General features: G+C 38.0%; 2 protein-coding genes and 1 non-coding gene across 3 annotated transcripts; 2 read left to right on the forward strand and 1 right to left on the reverse strand.

Annotated features, from left to right (window-relative positions):
* Positions 1 to 3,953: 3,953 nt before the first annotated feature.
* On the reverse strand, positions 3,954 to 4,060 carry LOC111918272 (small nucleolar RNA R71). Its single transcript, XR_002859142.1, has one exon. It is a non-coding gene; the product is annotated as a small nucleolar RNA R71 (small nucleolar RNA).
* Positions 4,061 to 5,709: 1,649 nt separating this feature from the next.
* LOC111918183 (uncharacterized) lies at positions 5,710 to 6,246 on the forward strand. The gene has a single exon (XM_023913841.1). It carries the CDS (start codon positions 5,710 to 5,712, stop codon positions 6,244 to 6,246), a length of 537 nt encoding a protein of 178 aa, XP_023769609.1.
* Positions 6,247 to 8,945: 2,699 nt separating this feature from the next.
* On the forward strand, positions 8,946 to 9,509 carry LOC111918182 (uncharacterized). Its single transcript, XM_023913839.1, has 3 exons — positions 8,946 to 9,153; positions 9,213 to 9,342; positions 9,464 to 9,509. Exons 1-3 carry the CDS (start codon positions 8,946 to 8,948, stop codon positions 9,507 to 9,509), a joined length of 384 nt encoding a protein of 127 aa, XP_023769607.1.
* The last annotated feature ends 15,627 nt before the right edge of the window (positions 9,510 to 25,136 follow it).

Genomic DNA, 25,136 nt, shown 5'->3' on the forward strand with positions numbered 1-25,136 from the left:
GGATTGGTCACTTGTGAGTAGTTGGAAGTATAGTATTAGATGGACCATATCGACATCATTAAGAATAGATAAGATTCTATTAAGAATGAGTTGTCATATGGCAAATATGGAAATGTTTCCATATTGGGAGTTTGAAATTATGAATTTGTGTCTAAAATTAGAAACTTTTTATGCAAGTATGATGTTCGAAGAAGTGTACTTTGAGAGAGAGAGAGACATCATATCTATGGAATTGTTTTCTAATAGAGCCTTTTGTAGGTCGTTGGCCAGGTCTTTGTGACGTTTGTGCTATAACGTCACGAAAGGATCATTGCATAAAATGTTAGAATCTAATAGTAGTAAGAAATTGTATTCTTACACTAATAATTAGGATTGGAAATTATGAAATGAGCATCATTAGAAAAGTTTTCAATTGATCTATTTCACAAAGTATGAACCATAGGTAAACAAAGTGTGCATGCTGAGAGCATGGGACAGTTGTTATTATAATTCAAGTAATTAGTTGACTATTCGAAACATTAAACAATGGATAATGAGTAATCAATATGGTGACTAAATAAAATGTGTTTTATTTATACTCACAAGTTTGGGGCCATATATGATTAAGTATTATAGTTGTGTTTCACTTTGCGTGTTTTGACTTCTAGAATAATAAGATTATTCGAATAGTCCACAGTCACTCATATTTTGGAAGTAGATATGAATGAAGACTGTCATGAATAGTTTGTAGATTATCTAAAAGGTTTTAGACATAACAAATGTTTGCTGCAAAGTTCATGAGTACTTATGAATATGATTTGAGTATTGGATTAAACCCACGCTCACATGAATCACTTCATGGATTGTATCACGAGTGATTGTGAGACGATAACATTATATACTCTTGAAACCGAGCTGTGTGAGTTGTTATTTGCTGGTCGGTCGCACATTGATAATAAGTAAATGCACCAGCAACTTGGTGTTATAAAACTTCTTGCTGTGTGTGATTTGATGAGTAAATACAAACGAACATAGAGTCAAAGTTTATCCATTCCTTTTATCCAAAAGTGGGATAAAAGCAATATCTGTGGGCGCCTCGATGATTTAGTGATGACACCCTAAGTGCTTGGCCAAGCCGGGAATGATTTGATTTGTTCAATTAGTCATGGTCGTCATAAATCGGAAATCGGGAAACATAACATAGACAGAGAGAATGATTAAAATCCATGTCTTGTGTCTATACGATATCTTGAGAATGGAGGAATATATTATCCCTTATCTAAAGGACATGCGTGTCTGATAAGATCAGAGTTGACAACGACTTTTGAAAGCTACGATTGATGATCAGGTTCTGAAGTTATACAAAATAGTTATTAGACTTATCCAAGTGGGAGACTGTTAGATTAGTGTCTAAGTCCATAACTATTTTTGGTATGTACTTGACCCAATTATGAGCATGGTCCTTTTGGGTTGCCTTCACCACAACAATATGTAGGATGAATTAAGGAGAGAAAGGTTTAATTATGATTTATTAATATATTATGAGAATAATATATTAAAGGAGAAATCATATTGTTTAATTAATATTAGTCAAGAATTAATCAAGAATTAATTTTGTGGCTAAAAGAGATTAATTAAACTTAGGGGACTGGAATTGTAATTATAAGATAATTGCAATTGGGCTATGGATCACCTTGGAATATAGGTTGGATGAATTCTATGGGGAAGTCCATTAGAAATCGTCCAAGGTATGTTCCAGAAGGGGTCCATGGGCTGCTTAGGGCTTAAGCAATCAAATTAGGGTTTCCTTGTTAGATAACCCTAATTACCTACCTATTTAAAGAGCCCTTAGCCCCAAAAACGTGACCAACTCTTGGATTAGGGTTTCTGGACGATTTTGGTTGCCTCCTCTCTCCTCCTTCTTCATCTAATTGCTTAGTGGTGTTTGTGACTCCATTAGAGGTGCAACACTTGAGGCACTAAGCTTTCTGAAGCCAAGGATTGATTGTTATTGCTATATAACAGTCAAGGTAAGATCTAAACCCTAGTTTATATGTTGATTTGATTAATTGAATGCTAGATCTAGGTTTTATAAGTCTTGGAGGTTTATTGCATGTTCAAAGTAGAAAAACTAGATCCAAGCAATTAGGGTTGCATGAACACCATAGAATTGATGTTTTGCTCGAAATCCATCAGGTTGGGCACCCCAGAATTGCCCAGCAGTATGTATGCTATGTGATTGTATAGAATGTGGTACGATGGGGGAAATCACTAAGCTTCATGCTTACAGTTTACAGTTTTGGTTTCAGGTACCTCTTCAGCGAAGGGGAAGGAGCTGGCGCGGTAGCGGCACATCATACACACACTCTTGTTTTCCGCATTATGAGTTATTCTGGGATTTGTACTCTGACATTATTATGTTTTTACGATTCGGTTTTCAGATACGAGACATGTATTTATTTAATGATATGATCGGATGATATTTTGTTACAAATGTTTTGCAAATCACTTAATCGAACATGAAATTTTTAGACGTGAAAATTGGGTCGTCACATGCGCTCTTTGTGTTTTTAGGTCATGATGGAACGAGAGATAGAAGAATAAAGAGGGAGGGATAGAAGTGTCTTATTTCCCAGTCAGCGATGTGTATTAGGCTGACCCGGTAAGCAATTTGAGATAGATATCTTACTGAGAAAGCCACAAATCAAACAAAGAATGTTTGACCGAGTCAACCCAATTTGCTGACTTAACCCAGTCAGACGGCTTTCAAACACACCCTTAGTTAGTTTGTTAAGTTTCTAGTCTTGAAAACTAGAGAAAACCTTTTACTCTCATTACTTGTTTAGTTAATTCTAGTTATTAGTTTAATTACCGTTACCTGTGTTCAACACCCTACTTATACAACTATACCACCAATTAACAGGTCCACTGCCTTTGTGTGTTTAAATTATATCTTAAAAGTAGGATTAAAACTAGTACATTTTTATACACATCAAGCTTTTGGCGCCGTTGTCGGGGAACAGTTCAAAAACTAATTCTAATTACTAGTGTTATCGATCCTTTGTGTGAGATCTATCTTGCACAAAGTTACTGCTTTAGTAATTTAGTTCTTAGTTTAAGTTTTAAGTTTTTCTCTTTTTAGAATTTTTTTTATATATATTTTTTTCTATTTTAACCTTGAACTCGCCGAGTGCAGTCGAAGCTACTCGACGAGTCCAAGGCAATTTTTTAGTTTCGTCTTTTATTTCATTTTTCTTCTTTTTACGCGTGTTTCTTGTTTTGATTTTAGGTATTACATGACCCGAGGATCCAACACACCCCTAGTTCCTCCATACGAAGATCCAGAATCCGCTCTTAGAAAGAACAAAGACAAGGCCGTAGTAGACACTAACCCATCACAGAAATCACCTTTCAAAGACCTTAAGTCGGTCTTTGGGAAGAAGAAAAGCAAGAAAACAGGTGAAACCAACAGTCAAAAGAGCGAGGAAAGCAAGTTAGAGCATTTTGAAGAAAATCCAATTAAAAAAGAAACCGATTCTGATTCCGAGTCCGAAGAAGAAAGCGACTTTGAATGCGAACTCGCTAACACCATGTCTAACATCGATAAAGTTCCCATGGGTGAATGGAAGAAAAGGATACGTGACGATACCGGCCCAGGACTTGTGAAACCCGCAATTCCTGCAACTGCCACCTTTGAACTTAAAGGCCACATACTTGCTCAACTTAAGGAGATCCCATTCTACGGGAAGGATCACGAAGACGTATACAAGCATCTATACGAGGTCAACGACGTAGCCGACTACTTCAATGTTCCTAATGTACCTCGCGACACTATTTTACTTTGTATGCTACCAGTCACATTTAAGGAGGGCGCGAAAGATTGGCTGAAATCACTCCCTCCGGGATCCATCACTACTTGGGCTAAAATGAAAGTAGAATTTATAGACCAATTTTTCCCTCCCTCAAAGATAGCCAAGTTGAAGAAGGCCATAGCCAATTTTGAACAACAAGCTAGAGAGTCACATTATGAGGCATGAGAAAGATACAAAGGCTTACTAAGGAAATGCCCACACCATGATCTAAACAGTCAACAAGAAGTCTCTATTTTCTATGATGGAGTAAATGTAACAACTAGGCAGCTCCTTGATTCGCAAGGACCTCACACAAAGAAGCCACCCCCGGTGATAAAAGAGCTAACTGGATAATTCTCTAAGAACTCTAGAGAATATCATAATCCAAGGAATGACTTAACTCGAGGGGTGGTGAATTCTATTACTGATGACATGGCAGCAATGATGGAAAAATTGTAAAGCATGGACCGAAGAATGACTAAGATGGACCAATCCATCCATGCCATTAGAGTGGGATGTGAAAACTGTAGAGGGCATCACCTTATTAAAGATTGTGACCTTGACGAGAACGGGAACCGGAAAGTCCAAGTGTGCTATTCAAGTGGTGATAGGTATGATGACAATTGGCGAAAACCCAAGAAAGAATGAATACCATATGATGAGTACAAAAAGACAAGGGATGAAAGTATAAGCAAAAAGAAAGAGGCTTTTATCAAAAGGAGGAACCGATGCATGAAAATAAATCAGACTTTGAAGACATGCTTACAAGATTCGTAGCCATGTCCGAGAAAACGCATAATGATACCGATGCTGCGATAAAAGATCAACAAAACATGTTGAGAGAACACCAAATTATGATGAAAGATGAACAAGCTCTGCTTAGGAATCAACAAGCATCTATTCTCAACATAGAAAAGTAGTTGGGCCAACTTGCATAACAAGTGAACGAGAGACGACCAGGTGGACTTCCTAGTAATACCGAAAGTAACCCAAAAGTCGCACATATAAATATCGTGACAACTAGGAGTAGGAAAATTATAACTCCTCTGACCTCTATTCAGAAAGAAGATCCTAAATTGGCGCAAGAGGAAGAAGCAGAAAATGAAGAATCAAAATTTCCCGATCCGAATCGTCGAGTCGAAGTTATGGACTCGACGAGTCCCCCACCTGAATAGAAAACAAGCCTCTTGTTAATCCATATCAGCCTCCACTGCAATTTCTAGCTCGAGCTAGACAAGAAAAGAATGATGTTGACTACCAAAAGTTTCTGGAACACATAAAAGGCTCTCCAAATTAATATGCCATTCTTCGAGGCGGTTGCACAAATGACTAAATATACCAAATTCCTCAAGGAGCTTCTAACTAATAGAAAGAAGATGGAAGAAGTGAAGAAAGTGGTCCTAAACAGTGTTCTAAAAGGCGCGCCATGGCGCGCGCCAAGGCGCGCCATGGCGTGAGGCGTGGCTCCGCCGTTACGAAAAGCCTCATAACGTTGCTGTTAGGCATGGCGCGTGGCAAGGCGTGATATGGCGCGCCATGGCGCGTTATGGCGTGTTATGGCGCATGTTTTTTCGCTTGAGACACAGTTTTTTGCTCTTTGTTATGTCTTTTCTAATCGGAGATACATGTATTGTGGTTTTCGTTAAACTTTTGTTACTAGTTATTGATCTAACACTTATAAAAAGTAGTTATATTTAATATAAATTTATATTTATGTGGTAATATAATTTTAAATTAATACAAAATCACCGCCTTACATCACGCCTTGAAAAACGCCATGGCTCGCCATGGCTTGTTAAGCTTGAGGCTTGACCTTGCCGCCACGCCACGCCTCACGCCATTTAGAACCTTGGTCCTAAATGAGAATTGTTCAGCTACCATGTTGAACAAATTACCTGAGAAGAAGGGTGATCCAGGAAGCTTAACCTTGCCTTGTCAATTCAGAAACTTAGCTACTATTTATGCATTGGCTAATTCGGGGGCAAGTGTAAATCTCATGTCGTACTCATTCTTCAAGAAATTAGATCTTTCAGAGCCAAGGCCAATTCGAATGGCAATTCACTTAGCAAATAAAATGGTCACATTCCCAAGGGGAATATGCGAAGATCTATTGGTGAAAGTTGATAAGTTCATGTTCCCCGCGAACTTTGTAGCACTAGACATGGAAGCTGACCCTCAAGTCCCGATCATACTTGGAAGACCTTTCCTCAACACCGCGAGTGCTATAGTTGACATGCGAGATTACAAACTTACTCTTCAGGTGGGAGACGAATCAGTTACGTTTGGAGTTGATCGAGCCATGAAGCATGTAAGGAATAGTGATGACACACCATTCTCTGTTGATATGTTGGAAGAGTTAATGGAGGAATGGAAAGAAGATGAGCCAAACAAGTCTAACATCACCTTTGAAGAATAATTTGATGATGAAAGAGACGTGATGGGGATAGAGAGAATACTTGAGGAAGCTGAATATAATGATCTAATCAGAAGTGCAAAAATCTCGAATCGCTGAGTAGCATCTACCGAATCGACGAGTCCATTTGAAGAAACCCGATCAGTCGCGAATTTAACCTAGGACTCGACGATTCCCCTCAGTGGACTCGACATGTTCATCATTCAGAACACGGAAACTGACCTTAAAGCTCTATCGGATCACTTGGAGTATGCATTTATTGAAGATGGCCAACAAAACCAGTAATTATAGCTACTGATCTAGCCAAACATGAAAAAGAAAGCCTTGTGGGAGTACTAAAGAAGAGGCAAGGTGCCATAGCATGGAAGATAACTGATATCAAGGGGATTCGTCCAGCTTATTGTTCTCATAAGATTAACTTAGAAGATGGAGCTAACTCTGTAGTTCAACACAAAAGAAGACTAACCCAAACATGCAAGAAGTTGTGAAAAAGGAGGTGGTTAAACTACTAGATGTTGGGATCATTTACTCAATCTCCGATAGTCCATGGGTAAGTCCGGTGCAAGTGGTACCGAAGAAAGGAGAAATGACGGTGGTTACCAATGAAGACACCAAGTTAATTCCAACAAGAACCGTAACCAGGTGGCGTGTTTGCATCGACTACAAAAAACTAAATGATGCTACATGCACGGATCACTTTCAGTTGCCATTTATCGATCAAATGCTAGAAAGGCTCTCTGGTCATCTATATTATTATTTTCTCGATGGCTTTTCGGGGTATTTTCAAATTCCAATCGACCTACAAGACCAAGAGAAGACCACTTTACATGCCCAAGTGGAACATTCACATATAGATGCATGCCTTTTGGGTTATGTAATGCACCGACTACTTTCCAAAGGTGCATGATGGCCATCTTTCACGAAATGATCGAGAAATTTATGGAGGTCTTTGTGGATGAATTCTCGGTTTTCGGGTCATCTTTTGAAGATTGTTTATCCAATTTGGATTTGATGCTAGCTAGATGTGAGAAGACCAACCTTGTCCTCAATTGGGAAAAGTGCCACTTCATGGTAAAAAAAAGGAATTGTGTTGGGACACAAAGTTTCAAGGAAATGGATAGAGCAAAAGTGGACACACTAGCTAAGTTAGCCCCACCAACAAATGTAAAAGGGGTAAGGAGTTTTCTTGGCCATGCAGGATTTTATCGTCGCTTCATTAAAGACTTCTCAAAGATCACTAGGCCTTTGACTCAACTACTCTTGAAGGGCGCTCCATTCGATTTCTCTAAATAATGTCATGAAGAATTTCATTTATTAAAGGAAATATTGACCACTACTCCTATCATGATAGCCCCAAATTGGAATCTTCCTTTCGAGCTGATGTTTGATGCTAGTGAATATGCGGTGGGAGTTGTATAAGGGCAAAGGGTTGATAAAAATTTTCAACCTATTTACTATGCAAGCAAAACTTTGAACCCAACTCAAGAGAACTACACTACTACCAAGAAGGAGCTGCTTGTGGTGCTATATGCTTTTGATAAATTCCGACCATATTTGGTATTATTCAAGACAATAATTTTTACCGACCATTCTGCCCTTAAGTATCTTTTTGCTAAACAAGATTCTAAGCCTAGATTGATACATTGGGTCCTACTTTTACAAGAATTTTATATTGAAGTAAGAGATAAAAAGGTAATGGAGAGCGTAGCTGCCGACCATTTATCAAGATTAGAGAACCCGCATTTAGAGGAATTGGAAGAACACGAGATTGGAGATGATTTTCCCGATTAGTATCTTTTGGTAATAGCAGGAGAGGTGCCATGGTTTGCAGATATAGCTAATTACTTAGAAACTGAATACATTCCAAAAGACTTAACCCACCAACAAAAGAAGAAATTCTTTTCAGAAATCAAGTACTACTTTTGGGACGAGCCATACCTTTTCCGAAGCTGCGCAGACGAGATGATACAGAGATGTGTTAAGTCGGGAAATCTTGGAACATTGCCATAGCAGGCCTACTGGGGGAAATCATGGAGCACATTATACGGATAAATTTTTTTTATATTGGGTTCTATTGGCCTATAATTTTTAAAGATGTTGCCCAATATGTCAAAGAATGTGATTCATGCCAACGAGCGGGGAACATATCATCCCGAAATGAGATGCTCCAACATAATATTCAAGTTTGTGACATATTTGATGTTTGGGGGATTGACTTTAAGTGACCTTTCCCAATCTAAAAAGGGAATAAATATATCTTAGTGGCAGTCGACTACGTATCTAAATGGGCGGAGGTACAAGCATTACCTACTAATGATGCTCGAGTGGTGGTGCGATTTCTCAAAAAGTTATCTACAAAGTTTGGAGTTCTTAAAGCTCTTATTAGTGACGGGGGCACTCGCTTTGCAAATGATCAATTAGCTAAAGTGTTGAAACGATATGGGGTACACCATAGGTTCTCGACATCCTATTATCCACAAACAAGTGGACAAACTGAAGTGACAAATCGGGCATTAAAAAGGATTTTGGAGAGATCGGTTGTAGGAAATCAAAAGGAGTGGTCGGATAAACTTGATGATGCACTTTAGGCGTTTCGAACAACTTTCAAAACGCCTATTGGTACTACACCATATAAGTTAGTTTATGGGAAGAATTGTCATTTTCTGCTTGAAATAGAGCATAAAGCATATTGGGCTTTAAAGATGTGTAATTTTGAGTTGGCTAAACTTCATACCAACCGGTTAATGCAAATGAATGCCCTTGAAGAACTTAGAAATGAAGCCTACACAAATTCCTTGATTTACAAAGAGAAGACTAAGAATTGGCATGACAAAAGACTAAAGGGTAATAAGGACTTTCATGAAGGACAAAAGGTGTTACTCTTTAATTCAAGATTAAAGCTTTTCCCGGGCAAGCTAAAGACAAGGTGGGATGGGCCTTTATGGTTAAACAAGTTTTCCCACATGTAGCCATTGAGCTTATCTCAAAAGATGGAACCCCTTTCAAGGTTAATGGGCATAGGGTGAAGAAATATGAAGAAGGAATCCCAAAAGATGAAGGACTTGAAGAAGGGATGCATTTGGAAGAAAGCACTGAAACGTAAAGCGGGAAAGAGTCCAGCTAACGACTCCTCAAAAAGAAGCGCTTCCAGGAGGCAACCTGAATTTAGAGTTTGCTTTCTTTTTACCCTTCTTTTTCATTTTATTTTCGTTTTTTTTAGGATTTGCTTTTATCAATCTTCTTTTGTGATTAAAATGATTGCTTGAGGGCAAGCAATGCTCAAGTGTGGGGTATGGTGGCATAAAATTAATGAACTCAAATAAAATTTCAAACAGAATGAACAACTTGTCGAGTCCACTCCTCTACTCGGCGAATCCATTTGAAAAATCCCGAAAAATCATGGATTCGCGTATCTATTCGGTGAGTAGGAATCCCTACTTGGCGAGTCCACGTATTTACTCGAAAAAAATAATTTTCACATTTTGTAAAATAGGGGGTTTAACCCTAATTGGTAAAACACATTCACAAGTGCAGCCACCAGCCGCTTGACGATTCCATGTTTCAGTTGCCCAAAATCTTTACAATTTTATTTTTTCTGTGTTTTCTTTGTTGTGTTCTGGGTTTTGCTTTGCAGAAAACATGTCGAGGCGTGGTTAGAGCTTGAGAGGAGGTGGTCATGGGGACATCTCATGGCTAGACTTCCCAAAAATCACTTCCAAATCCTCACTAGCCCGTGCTAGAAACAAGCTAAAAGCAATTAAGCGCAAGGAGATTTATGTTCCCAACGAGATAGATTGGCATTGGATTGGACAAGCGGGGTTGGAGGAGGAATTAGCTGCATATTCAGTCAAGTCCTTTCAACACAATGGGGTGACAATAATTTGTGATGGGTGGAGCTAGTTATTTAAAATTCAAGAACCCGTGTACTAAGAATTATGTCGGGAATTCTTCTCTACCATCTCCTTCCAAGGTGGTAATGATTACTATAATCCAGGTATTATTACCTTTTGTCTTGGAGGGGAATTGCGCCAATGCAGCATAGCGGAGCTTGCATGGAGACTAGGGATCTATGATCAACATGTAATCATGTCCGAAAATTTTGAGTCTTTTCTTGAACACTGCCACAAAGAGTTGCCCGAAGAGGTGATTGCTTCTAACTGGTGGAATACTATTGCCAACCGGATCTATATTCCTTCCTCTACTCAAGAGGGAAGCATCCGTTCCACCATCCATCGTTTGATTCACCGTCTTATCGCAAGCACCATCAACATGCGAAAGGACGATGATAAGGTCCCCACCCTCGGTATCTTTTACATGTGGAGCATCATTACCCCCAATATTTTTTACAATTTTCCATATTTTTTGACAAAATATTTAGCGGAGGGGCGGTTAAAGAGTGGATTACCTCCAAAATTAACGGTGGAATGTTTGTTACAAGGTTGGCTAGGACATATAGGATTTTGGAGCAAGGGGCGGAAAGGGTATTGACAATGATTCCTACTCCTCCTTTTAGCACCACATTATTTAGGAGGGCGAGAATAATAGAGGATTATAGTGGGGGCATATTGGAATTCCAAATGACGATGAGGTGTTGGTACCTGAGGAGCCGGGAAGGAGGGTGAGGCAGCGAAGGGATCATGTCCAAGAAGACCCACTGGTCATTCTAGTGGAAGAGGAGCTGCCTATGGACTGGTATAATGTGGAGCAAAGGAGATACTAGGATGATCTTGGACGGAGCATGTACTACCACAATGGGTCATTTGTTTACTTGTTTGAATAAATGAATATTGCGCCAAGACCCATACCCGAATATTTTTATGTTCCAAGTTCAGAAGAAAGGGTGAATCAAAGGAGGAATCAAGCTAGTGGTAGTGGAGCTGGGGAAAATGAAGAAGAGGATGATGAAGATTGATGTCTTGTGGTTTTTATTTATTTGGTTGTTTAAAGACTACTTTTATTTGTTTTTGTGTTTTGTGTGGTTTTTGAACTTCTAGTAACTAGGTTTAAGTAGGAATTTCTTTTATCTATCACTAGTGGTTGTGTTTATCTTTTCAGTTTGAAGCTTAGGATGCATGCAAAAGTCTAGAGTTAAAGCTAATCGAATGAGAGTCGAGTCTAAACGAGGACATGGAGGTTTTGAGTTTAAGATCGATTCTGGTAGTGAAAGGGTTAAAGAGTGTTATTTATTGAATTAAAATGAAGGAGGAATACTAATTTTCAATTGCCAAACACCTCAGAAACGGATTCAAGGCAGAAAACTATTTTTTCCACTCAGCGTTGTACTCGCCGAGTGCACACCCTGGACTCGGCGAGTCCGTGATCAATTTTGCGACTTTTCTGCCAGATACGCTACTCCTCGGCGAGTTATCATACTGACTCGACGAGTCGCTCAATATTCCATTCTCAAGCTTATGATTTGACCACAATTGATACGGGCTTTACTCATATTCTTTGAAGACTAATTCGTGAAGATTTTTTAGACTGTTTTCCTGCATATTTGTAGCTTTTCCGCATGAGATTCGACACCCAAGATATGGATGAGTTGTTCCCATGTCTAAAGTCAATTAAAGATGGAGCTTTGAAAGAAGAAATATCGACCTTGCCACTACTATCCCATGGGAGTTTGTTCCAATTCCCTCTTTATTTTGTCATTTTCCTTTTTATGCATAACATGTAATAGGGACATTGCATAAATTAAGTGTGGGGTAAGGGGTTGATTATATTAGTTACATTAGAATCCTAATTTAGGTATAATTTGGAAATTTTTGCATTAAAATTTCTAGGATTAATTTAGAAAATTTGGTAAAAACAATTAGGATTCCATGCTAGTGTTATGTTTGATGATTGCATGAAGACCCAAATGTTTAGTTAAGCCTATACACGTTATAGTGCATTTGTGGCCTCCTTTATTCTAGTGAAATCTTGAGACCAAAACACGACCTCACTTAGTTTGAGGGATGCAATATGTTTAGCATCGTGTACTAGAAATGTATCCAGAAAAACTAATACTTTAACCAATAAGGGTTGAAGTTGAGCGCCCCTACATAAGCATGTAGGTATTATATGAAAAAAAAAGAGAATTACAAGAAAAAAATTGTAAGAATTTTGAAGTAGTCAAAGTGAATATCAAAAGATCAAAATTCTGAAGATTCAAAAAGTGAAGATACCAAAAATCATAAAGGTGTGGAATTCAAAGAGATTAAAGATCAAATTATCAAAGAAGTGAAGAATTCCAAAAGTTCCATAGTGGTATCAAAAAGTTGTAATTGTCTAGATTATGTATGCTTGGGTTGCTCAATCAAAAATACCTTGAGGTTAGGAAGTTTTCTACGGATGGATTCGGAGGGATGCATAAAATGAGCATTGTTCAAAAGAAATGGGTGAGTGTTTATGAGGATTGTGAGTATTTATAATTGAGGGGGGTCCTTAGGAAAAATTTTAGACACAAATGCATGTGTTTTGGTCTTGGCATAATGGTTAGGTTCAATTGGGATTGTCTTATGCGATATTAGTATGCTAAAATTTAGTTTTGCTTGGGGGCAAACAAAAGTCAAGTGTGGGGTATTTTGATATGTGCATATTTAGCTATATATTTAGTATAGATTTTTATTATTTGTTGGCTAATTTATTGCAATTTATGGACAAAAGGTACTTAATTATGTCCAAATTGCATTTTCAGTCCAAAAGATGTGCTCGGAAGCAAAAGGAAGCAGGAGATACAATCGGAAGCTCGGGAATTGAAGTAAGAAGAAAAAGAGCAAAAATCCTGAAGGACTCGGTGAGTCTGAACGTCTGCTCGACGAGTACCCACGAATGTTCGCGAAGCAAACACAAAATCCTTGTTGTACATAGATTCTACAAAGGGGACTTGGCGATTCGGTTACCTACTCAATGAGTCGACCGTGTTTTCTGAAATCTATAAATAGAATCCAAATTCCCGAATTCAAACATTCTTTGGAATCCTTGGGGAAGTATTTTGAGACTAAGAAGGCAGCTGAAGCTCTGGAAATCGTGAGAGAAACCCTAATCTTCAATTCTAAGGAGATTTAAGGCAACACAAGTTTTACTCTTTACTTTATTCTTTAATTGAACCATGTGTGAATTGTTAAACTTCGATTTTGAGTTGTCTTTTACAGTAATTATGAACTAAAACCTTATAGTTTCTGTTTAGGTTAGATAAATTTACAACTACGGATTGATTTATGGATAGATTAATTGTTTATTGGTGAATTATGTTTTATTAAGCTTGTTAAAGAACCTTATGCATTAACCATAACTATTTTCTGTTAATTGACAAGTAACTAAGCTGCATGAACATTTCTTAATTGCTTACCTCATGTGAAAACATTATTATGTGCCTAGGAATAGCGAATGTGAAACTACGGTTAACTAGAAAATGGGTAATTAATGTGTGAGCTTGTGTGATAAACCATCAACAAGAGGTTAATTGAATTATTAATTTGATGAGCTAATTACAAGTCTTATTTAGCCCGAATAAATAAACTAGGAAATTCATTAGTTTAATCAATTGATCAATGCTTAAATTAATTTGTTTTCTAAGGATTGGTAATAACAGATGTGAATCTAATCACATTAATCGGTAGCCAATAACAATTAATCCATTCCACTAGCCATAAAATCAACCATAGGAGTAAAGGAATTGAACCTAAACAGAAGCCTTTTTATTATTGAATTTAGTTGGTTTTTACTTGTTTTAGCTTTCAGTTACTTAATTTGTATGTTAGTTAGTTTGTTAAGTTTCTAGTCTTGTAAAACTAGAGAAAACCTTTTACTCTCATTACATGTTTAGTTAATTCTAGTTATTAGTTTAATTACCGTTCCCAGTGTTCGACACCCTACTTATACAGCTATACCAGCAATTGACAGGTCCACTGCCTTTGTGTGTTTAAATTATATCTTAAAATTAGGATTAAAACTAGTACATTTTTATACACATAACTTATCCAAGTGGGAGACTGTTGGATAAGGTGTCTAAGTTCATAACTATAGTTGGTATGTACTTGACCCAATTTAGCATGGTCCATTTGGGTTGCACTTCACCGGAAACTTTGAAAAGAGGATATGTATGATTTATTAATATATTATTAGTTATAATATATTAATATGAAATCATATTATTTAATTAGTATTGATTAATAATTAATTTGGAATTAATTTTGTGGTCAAAAGAGACTAATTAAATATATAGGGATTGATTGTGTAAATCATTCATTCTTATAATGTGGGATAATGATCCATGATTCCTTATGATGGGCTTAACCCATGTGGTGACCCATGGATGCTCCATGGAGGTTAAAACCCATGTATCATAAGGAATGTGGGAAGTCATGAGTTACATGGTGTAACCCTAATGAGCACACTATATAACAAGCCCTTTGGTTCAAGAAACGGCACCCTAGAGTATACACAAGAGTCTGGCCGATTTTTGAGCTGGAGAGAGTCCTCTTCCAAGTTCCAAAGTGTTAGTGGTGATTTGTGATTCCACATGAGGCATTCACATTATTGGTGCTAAGCTCTTAAAGCTCCAAGCAATAAGTCACAACAAAAGGTATGTTTCCTAACTTGTTTTATATGTATCATAGTTTTGTATGCTAGTTAGGGTAATACCTTGGAAACTTCAAGTTTGCATGTATAATATTCAAAACATAGATCCAAGGTATTTAGGGTTGCATGATATGGCATCCCCATTTTCACGGCTAGAAAAGACCGATTTTGTTTATGCTTTGTTTAAAAATCAGAGTAACATTTTAAATAAAAGTGTTGCGGAATTTGTTCTCATAATAAAATATGATAAAAATATTTATCAAAGCATTTCTGTAGAAATCTATTTCATAAAAACCTCGAGATGCCATGTTCTAAACAGATCAAAAGCATAAACAGTACAATATAAGCCTTACTACATTTATTCATATCTACAGGCTTATATCCGTAATCTCTCATCCCAAACATCATATCTATGCTCGTGTGCCACTAACTTTAATACAATAAACTGAGTGGGTCAGGTTTGGGAGCTTGGTGAGCACATAGGGTTTTCAACCCACAATAAATAAGTTTATTAATTTCATCAACCAACAATAACCCGATAACCCGTTCCCGTTATCCTCACATTGCGTCCCTAAAACACCTATCATAACGGACCTAGAATAAGGATTAACATCAAGATGGATACTAATGCTAAGGGTATTCCTCAGCAATAAATGTCCTTAAGGCAACCATGAGGGAGATGGAGTACACCGGTGAGCACATCGTTCACAAACACCTACAGGTTGAGAGCCTGCTAGCGTTCCACTGGACTCCCTAGAAGAGTCTGTGGTCGTCATCCATACTTTGCTGGATGACAGAATCAACAACAACAACAACATCGAGGTCTCTCATCATTTTATCACACATCGTCTATTACATCTACCCATGTTTTACCCCAACATTTTTGTAGATATAAAATACATATACAATTTAAATCATTTAAAACATGTATAAAAATCTTTCATCGGCATAGACGGAAAGTATTCAAACAATATGCACACATAGCACGTAGTTTATATTAAATACTTCATATCTATGTGTAAGTTGAAAGTAACTATGCACTCACCTGAAAAGGTGGTGATTCCGAATTCAGACAGCGCTTCGCTTTTTAAAAATAATTTCCTTAGATGAAACTTAGTATTATTACCACTAAATTTTAGTCTAATATTTACCGTGACTAATTATTATTATTATTATTATTATTATTATTATTATTATTATTATTATTATTATTATTATTATTATATAAGCGATTAAACAATATTTTCCAACCACTGTGTACAGACAGACAGGGGTCAAATATAAAACACCGGATGACAGGAGCATTTTGGCATATAACACTTCTGAAGTCCAACAACCCTATGCGACCCTTTAAACCAGATTCCCCATACCACGAGTAGTTAAAAAGATATTATAACGACACTTATATAACTTCTAATAATAGCCCAAATAATTATTATAAGGTCCTAATAACATTACTATAATTAATTAAAAACTATATTAAAAATAGCGTAGGCATAGCTTACCTACAATGGGTTTTCTTGAAAACCGGGCTTCGCTTGGAACAGCGTTCCCGAGCCGAAAAGCTCTTCTTCTCGGAGCCTTCGAGCACTACAGGGCTTTCTTCTAGCGCTAGGGGAGTTCCCTTAGGCTTAGGGGTTTTTTGGGAGGTTTAGAGAGAGAGAAGAGAAAAGAAAGAATGCGAAAGGTGTGAAGAAAATGAAGGTGAGAGAGGTTCTATTTATAGGGTGAAATATGGCTGAACTTGGTGCCACATGTCACCATCTGGTGGCAAGACTTGGGGAGAAAGCAATGGCCAAGATTGTGCCACGTCACCCATTTTCGCACAACACACTTCCGACTTCTAAAATCCGTAACTCTCGCATACGAGCTTCGTTTTTGACGTTCTTTATATCCACACGCAGGTAAAAATAAGATCTACAACTTTCATTTTGACTCTGTCGACTAATTCTCGACTGATCATAAATTTAACAGTACGAGGAGATTATACTGTTAAATGTCCGCGTAAAATTCATAACTTCTACATACGGACTCTGTTTTCATCTGTCATTTTACCGTTGAGTTCATTATTAATGAGATCTTAAATTCTCATTTAGGTCGCATAGGCCAAAAACCGCTTGATCTAAAATTTGAGTTTCGGGTTGTGGACTGCTAAGTCAAACCTTAGAAAATTCATAACTTCCTCATACGAAGTCAGATTTGGACATTCTTTTTATACACACTCTCGTTTTAACGTATACTACAACTTTGGTTTATATTACTAAGGCCAAAAGGTCCTCTATCGTAAATTCACTATTTACGTCACACAGTGTCGTGAAACTTTGACAGGTCATAACTACCCAAATCATGTCGTGACCGTTCTTCGTCCTGGGCAGTTTAGTCACAGAATCCATGGTGATGTCTTCCCATTTACCCATGGGTACAAAAACCCCCATACAATTTTTTATGTTGTGCCTTAAATCGTGCACATGTTACACACTCGGCCACATATTTTGCAACATCGAGCTTCATCGTCGGCCACCAGTAGTAGGGTTTTAGGTCCCTGTACATTTTTGTGTTGCCGGGATGAATTGAGTACATGGTCTTGTGCGCTTCTTCCATCAAAAGTTCTTTTATTCCTCCCGTTTTAGGTACCCAAATCCGATCTTGGAATATCTTCAGTCCTTGACTGTTTGTACCGAACACTAACATTTTGCCCAAACGTTCTTCCTTTCGGTCATCCTTCCCTAAAGCTTCTTTTTGAGATTTCTTGATACTTTCCACAATCGTCGAGACAACTTCTATTCTCAACACTCTTGGCCTTTTCCTTTCAAGGTTGAATTTCCGACTGAGAGCATCAGCAACAACATTTGCTTTACCGGGGTGGTAAAGTATCTCACAGTCGTAGTCCTTGAGTAACTCTAGTCAGCCTCGTTGTCTCATGTTCAATTCCTTCTTATTAAAGAGATACTATAGACTCTTATGATCAGTGAAAAGTTTGCACTTCGTACCATAGAGGTAATGCCTCCATATCTTCAAGGAAAAAACTATCGCTGCCAACTCCAGATCATGAATGGGGTAGTTCTTTTCATGCTCCTTCAATTGTCGAGATGCATATGCTATCACCTTCTCTCTTTGGGTCAAGACACAACCCAACCCAACTCCAGATGCGTCACTATAGACCGTGAAGTCTTCAACTCCATCGGGTAGAGAAAGAATCGGTGCTTCACACAATTTCTTCTTCAGCTTCTCGAATGCTTCTTCGTGCTTCTCATCCCATGTATAAGTAGCTCCTTTGTGGGTCAAAGCTGTCAATGGAGCAGCTATTGAAGAAAATCCTTGGATAAACCTTAGTGTATGTCATGCTCCTCCTGGATTTTCGAGTAGATCAGAATGTCATCTATGAACACTATCACAGATTTATCGAGGAATGGCTTACAATCCCTGTTCATCAAATCCATGAATGTTACTGGAGCATTTGTTAGTCCAAATGACATAACCAAGAACTTGTAGTGTTCGTATTCTAAATGCAGTTTTCTCAATATCCTGCTCTCTCACCATCAAGTGATGATATCCTGACCTAAGATCGATCTTTGAGAAATAGCTCGAACCTTGCAGCTGATCGAATAGTTCATCAATGCTTGGCAATTGATACTTTTTCTTCACCGTTGCCTTGTTCAACTCTCGGTAGTCTATACACATTTTCATGCTTTCGTCCTTCTTTTTCACGAATAACATTGTAGCTCCCCAGGGTGATGAACTAGGTCGAATGAAATCATTGTCCAGCAACTCCTGAAGTTATGTCATAAGCTCCTTCATCTCCGTCGGTGCTAATCGATACGATGTTTTTGCTATTGGTGTCGTTCCTGGTAACAAGTCTATTCAGAACTCTACTTGTCTATTAGGTGGTAATCTGGGAAGATCCTCGAGAAAGACTTCCGGATAATCACACACCATTGGTATGTTCTACACATCCTTCTTTTCTTTCTTAGCATCGATCACAAATGCCAAATACAATGTACATCCCTTATACAAACATTTACTAGCTTTCATCAAGGAGATGATTCCAGAATTCACTCTGCGTTTGTCCCCGTACACCATAAATGACTCTTTACCGGGTGGGTTCACCCTTACTATATTCTTCCTGCAAAGAATCTCAGCATCATTGGTGCTAAGCCAATCCATTCCCAGAACGACATTGAAACCGTTCAACTCTATGGGTAATAGCTCTTCGTGGAATTCGTTTCCATTTAAGTCGATGACTATGTTCTTAATACAGTCACTAACAGGTACAAACATGCCACTGGCAACTTCTACAATCATGGCATTTTCAATTTTTTCTACGGGCAATGCTAGTTTCCTACCGAACTTATGTGACACAATGGAGATGTTTGCTCCGGTATCAAACAATATATTGGCAGGCAAACCATTTACAAGTGAGGTACTTGAAGCGACATCTGTTGCCTCCTTTGCAGTCTCGAGTTTCATCTGGAAGGCTCTTGCCTTCGACTTCGGTGGAATGTTGGGTCTTCCTGCCTCCTTATTCTTCACGCAGTCCCTCGAAATGTGTTCTTCCTCGTTGCACTCATAATAGACTTTCTTAGTGAATGTGCACTCGTTGGCATAGTGCTCGGGCTTTCCACACTTGAAATAGGTGACCCCTCTGTCACATTTTCCTTGGTGCTTCTTCTAGCATTTGTCGCACCATTTGGCCTCACCTCCTCCAGACTTCTTCGTACCAGATTTTGAGAACATGCTCTTATTGCTGAAATTCGACGACCCATCAAAATTCCTTTTCTCTCCAACCTGCACTCTCTCCAAACCCTTTTCTCGTATCTGGGTCTCCACATTCTTAGCAGCCCAGATGGTGGCTTTTAGAGTGGTTTCTTGCTTGACCATTGGACCAAAGTCCGCTGGTAATCCGAGGGCAAAATTGTTAACCTTGGAGAGTTCGGTTGGAACTAGGTATGGAACAAGCTTCATTTTATCTGTAAAACTTGCAGCTTATTCAGTAACGCTCATTCTTACCTTCTTCAGATTCTGGAACTCATTGTTTATTTCCAAAAGATCCTGTTCAGAGCAGTATTGCATCTTCAGTTGTACCAGAAAATCCTCCAAAGATATCTTGCTCGCTTCACCCTTGTGCATTGAATCAGCTAGTAACTTCCACCAGCTCAGTACTCCATATTTTAATAGAGGAACCGCGAGAGCGGTCTTCAGCCTGTTGCTACACTCGCAACTCTCAAACATTGTCTCCATCTCGGAGATCCAGTTTATGACTTCCACTGGTGTCGGGCTTCTAGATAGACACGATGGTTTGGATGCCATAAAATCCTTGTACTTGCATCCACGTCCGTTATTTCTTCCATCCTGGTTGTTTCGGTGAAATATTGGCGGGTTGGCTTGACCAACAGTCCCACTGTAGTTACCTCCTTTTGGCTGCCCAACATTCAGTTCGGGCTGTTCGATCGATATGGTAGCTTCCTCTCGATTATGTTGGAGTAAACGCCTGGTTTCCTCCACTTGATGATCCAACATCATTTGGAGCATCTCTTGTACTCCGGTCATCGTTATTGGCTCAGGAGCGGCTACCACAACCGATATTTGTTCAATCACAGGTGGTTGATTTCTGTTCCCATTCGCATTCCCAGCTTCACTACGGGTTCTTTCCATTTTGATCTATACACCGAATAAGGTGAATTTAGATCTTTATTTTGGATAGACGTTTAAATCATCCTTATCTCTCCGAAATGTTTATATGCTAGTTCTAATGTCGTAGTCGTACGTTTAGAATCCTAAATACATAAGGTTTCTAAATTCGGTCAGCAACATACCATAGATCCGAACAAATGATAGCATGTAGCATATAAAATCATTATAGGCATCTTTCTTAAAATAAACTAGTGCTTGTGTCTAAAATATACTAGACACTTATCTCACAATCATCGCTTAGCATTCTAAGTTTAAGTCTAGAAATCCTACAAATTCCTAGTTCGCATAAACTAATGCTCTGATACCAACTATGACATCCCCATTTTCACGGCCAGAAAAGACCGATTTTGTTTCTGCTTTGTTTAAAAATCAGAGTAACATTTTAAATAAAAGTGTTGTGGAATTTTTTCCTATAATAAAATATAATAAAGATTTATCAAAGCATTTTCGTAGAAATGTATTTCATTAAAAACCTCGGGATGTCATGTTCTATACAGATCAAAAACATAAACAGTACAATATAAACCTTACTACATTTATTCATATCTACAGGCCTATATCCGTAATCTCTCATCCTGAACATCATATCTATGATCGTGCACCACTACCTGTAATACAAGAAACTGAGTGGGTCAGGCTTGGGAGCCTGGTGAGCACATAGGGTTTTCAACCCACAATAAATAAGTTTATTAATTTCATCAGCCAACAATAACCCGATTACTCATTCCCGTTATCCTCACATTAAGTCCCTAAAACACCTATCATAAGGGACCTAGAATAAGGATTGACATCGGGATGGACACTAATGCTAAGGGGATTCCTCAGAAATAAATGTCCTTAAGGCAACCATGAGGGGGATGGAGTACACCAGTGAGCACATCGTTCACAAACACCTACAAGTTGAGAGCCTGCTAGCGTTCCACTGGACTCTCTAGAAGAGTCTGTGGTCGTCATCCATACTTTGCTGGATGACAGAATCAACAACAACAACATCGAGGTCTCTCATCATTTTATCACACATCGTCTATTACATCTACCCATGTTTTACCCCAACATTTTTGTAGATATAAAATACATATACAATTTAAATCATTTAAAACATGTATAAAAATCTTTCATCAGCATAGACAGCAAGTATTCAGACAATATGCACACATAGCACGTAGTTTATATTAAATACGTCATATCTATGTGTAAGATGAAAGTAACTATGCACTCACTTGAAAAGGTGGTGATTCCGAACTCAGACAACGCTTTGCTTCTTAAAAATAATTTCCTTCGACGAAACCTAGTATTATTACCACTAGATTTTGGTTTAATATTTACCGTGACTTATTATTATTATTATTATTATTATTATTATTATTATAATAATATAAGCGTTTAAACAACATTTTCCAACCACCATGTACAAACAGGGGGCAGACATAAAATACCGGAGGGCAGGACCATTTTGGCATATAGCACTTCTGAAATCCAACAACCCTATGCGGCCCTTTAAATCAGATTCCCCGTACCGCGAGTAGTTAAAAAGATATTATAACGGCACTTATATAACTCATAATAATAGCCCAAATAATTATTATAAAGTCCTAACTTCTTCGTTATAACTCGGGTTTCGGCGTTCTTTATATGTTCGGAGTCCTTGTCACAACCAATACAACTTTCTTTATCGATATTGGGTTTATATGTCACACCCCCGAACTAGACGGCAGAAACGTCCGAGGGCTATTGTGACTCAATTGAATACTATCACAATGAATATACATGAAACATAACATCATACAATACCAAGCATTGGAATATTACAACTGGTAGCGTTTACATTCAGTACATAGTTTCAAAACATTACATTCTCAAAAGTAGATTGTTCAATACTAGTTAAACAAACAACAAGACATCACTGAGTACATGTTTCCCTTCGATTTACCTGTTACCTGAGAATACAAGTATTTTGAAAAAATGTCAACATATGAAATGTTGGTGAGTTCATAAGTAATGTTTGAAATATAGTGGTTTGTATTGTTTTGAAAATCACCAGAAAATCCGATATTTTCTGAAAAGAACTTAGTATAAAAAGTGTGAAGATCCGTAAGTATGCTTGTTTGTTTCTATAAATGTAAAAGAACGATTTGTAAAACTCGGTATGTAACTCGTAGGTGTATTAATTGAAAACCCTAGGAAAACCCGATGTTTTCCTAATACTTTGCATCAAATAATTTATATCTTGTTATATCGTTACGACAGGTGTATTCGTTGAGTCCCGGTGACGTTGGATTAATTGTGGATTGTGAATTGTTATAAACACACATTAATGAAAATGACTAGTTTACAACCATACAAACGATCCCTTAGGCGTCGCTCGCACTATTCACTTAATCCAAACACCCGGACTTCATGTAGCCCCACGACCGAGGAGGAAAAGAGGGTGCGAAGCCCCGATATTTTCCATAAGTCGTTCGAAACTATCATGAATGCGAAGGGCCCTTATCCCAAGTCGCATTTGGTGAATTCTCGACTTTACTAGCAACACCAGAAGGCCCTTGGGGTCCAACAACACAAAGCCTGTAAAAGTCCTCTTACACGAAATTAGGTCATATAAGACCCAACTACATGTAAGCGAGTTTCCTTCGGGCCTAAAGATCACGCCATTGGGCTAGCTAGGCCCAACAAACATGATTTGAAACTTTTGGGCCCAAAGACGGTGTATCGACGTCTGGTGTATTCTCACGTGTGTATTGACTTCCCGAATTTTCCGCGTGTGTATTGAAGTTTCGTCGTGTTAGTAATTTCGGATTCATTATTGATTCGAGACCGAATCAATTCGTTTGATAACGATTTTTGGTGTTGAAGGTGTATTATAATTTGCCGATAGTCGAGATGCTAGTATTTCCTCATGACAGATTTATTATTTAAAACATTAGGATGTGTCTTTATTGCAGCCCCTTTCTTTTTGGATAATTTACACATTTAACCCTTTGTATAAAATAAATTTCTATTTTAGTCCTCAAACCATTTTTCTTGACACTTTAGTATCAAAACTTGTAGAAAAGTTATTTTTCAGCTCAAAGTTATTTGAAAAACAGTTTTAGTCCATCAAATAAAGTTTTTCTCGGCTGAAACCCTTATTTTCGCCGTTTTTACACTTTTGGCCCAAAATAGAAAAAATTTGCATCTATGGTCCTTTTTAAATATGAAAATCATTTTTAACCCTTGAAATGGACTTGGAGCACTAGTAGTCCCCTGTTTTACAGAAAATCACAGTTTCAGCCCCTCTAATTTGAAAATCTCGCATATTGGGCTTTATTGGGCCGAAAAATTCATTTTTGGCCCATTATGTTTAAAAATTTCACATTTAATCCTTCCAAGAGAATATTTCCAGAAAAATACCTTATTGAAACTGTTTTGACTCATTTCATCCATCAGAATTTGTATTTTGTCATTTTGGGCCCTTTAACTTTATATTTTTAACATTTTGAGTCCAAAAATGGGATTTTTAGCCCAATGAGTTCATGTTAACCAACTTGGTTATTTTTCTAGAAATGATTTGTGTGTAATAATATGTTTAACACTTGTTTCATACATCCTAATGCAAATCTCGATTTTTAAGGATTTTTTGACTAGTTTCAACACCATAATCACATATAAACATGTAAATAAGCATAGAAATCATACAAAGCATACATATACTCATAGATCTACACATTTGCTTGTATTCCCCCCCCCCCCCAAAACTTATAAAACCCAAAAAATAGGGGGTATGAAGCTCACCTTTGGGTGTGGTTTCGGTTTTGGAGAAAAGATGGAAGGAAATGAGGTGATTTTCGGCCCTAGCACACTTTAATGAAGATCTCGGCCTTGAGGTGATTCTAGGATGCAATATCATGATTTCTTATGAGTTAAGAAGAGATGTTTGATAGATCAAGGAACCTAGATCATAGATTTAAGTATAACCTTACCTTGGATGGTGATTCTTGTGAAAAATCTCCTTGAAATGCCCTTAATTCTCGAAAATTTAGTGAAGAGAGGTGAAGGTGTTCTTGAGAATGTTTGATAAGTAAAAAGTGATGAAAGTGTGTGTGTGTGTGTGGGTGCTTTCGGCCGAGATCAAGAAGAAGAGAAGAGAGAGAGTTGAGTTGACAATCCTAGATGCATGTTGGTCCATGCATGGAGATATGTGGGGTATAAGTGAGGTGGCAAGGCTTAAGTCAACTCCTTACCTCTTGGACTTGGGCTTTGGGCCGAGAATTTGGAAGGAAAAGGAGATTGTAGCACCCGGTTCCTGGTACGTAAATGTTATTTGAGTATTTCCTTTCTTTTAGCCTTGGACTCGGCGAGTCATAGGTCCGACTCGCCGAGTGGATGTGGGACCCGGGACACGTTTAAGTTGGCGACTCGGCGAGTCACAGCTGTTGGATGAAACCCTAAGTTTCAGGGGTTTGCATCCTATTTAAAGGACTTATCCGCCCAGGCCAGCCCCCATTCTCTCCCCAGAGCTCCCAACCCTCGTTCTAAGCTTGTTCCTTAAGAGTTTGAGGCTATTGTGTGTGTTCTTGAAGGTTTTGAGGAAAAAGGGGAAGTAGATAAAGAGGAAGGAAAGGAATCCAGGCATCTTTGCACTCTTTCAGCAGTTCCTT

Source organism: Lactuca sativa, chromosome 9 (genome assembly GCF_002870075.4).
Source record: "Lactuca sativa cultivar Salinas chromosome 9, Lsat_Salinas_v11, whole genome shotgun sequence".
NCBI lineage: Eukaryota > Viridiplantae > Streptophyta > Magnoliopsida > Asterales > Asteraceae > Lactuca > Lactuca sativa.

What these genes read in the sequence shown, in the direction of transcription:
- LOC111918183 (XM_023913841.1), top strand. Translation starts at nt 5,710, where the DNA reads ATGTTGAACAAATTACCTGAGAAGAAGGGTGATCCAGGAAGCTTAACC.
- LOC111918182 (XM_023913839.1), top strand. Translation starts at nt 8,946, where the DNA reads ATGTGTAATTTTGAGTTGGCTAAACTTCATACCAACCGGTTAATGCAA. An exon ending in AAGATTAAAGCTTTTCCCGG is followed by an intron (nt 9,154 to 9,212) that starts GCAAGCTAAAGA and finishes TCCCACATGTAG; the next exon opens with CCATTGAGCTTATCTCAAAA. An exon ending in TTGGAAGAAAGCACTGAAAC is followed by an intron (nt 9,343 to 9,463) that starts GTAAAGCGGGAA and finishes CGTTTTTTTTAG; the next exon opens with GATTTGCTTTTATCAATCTT.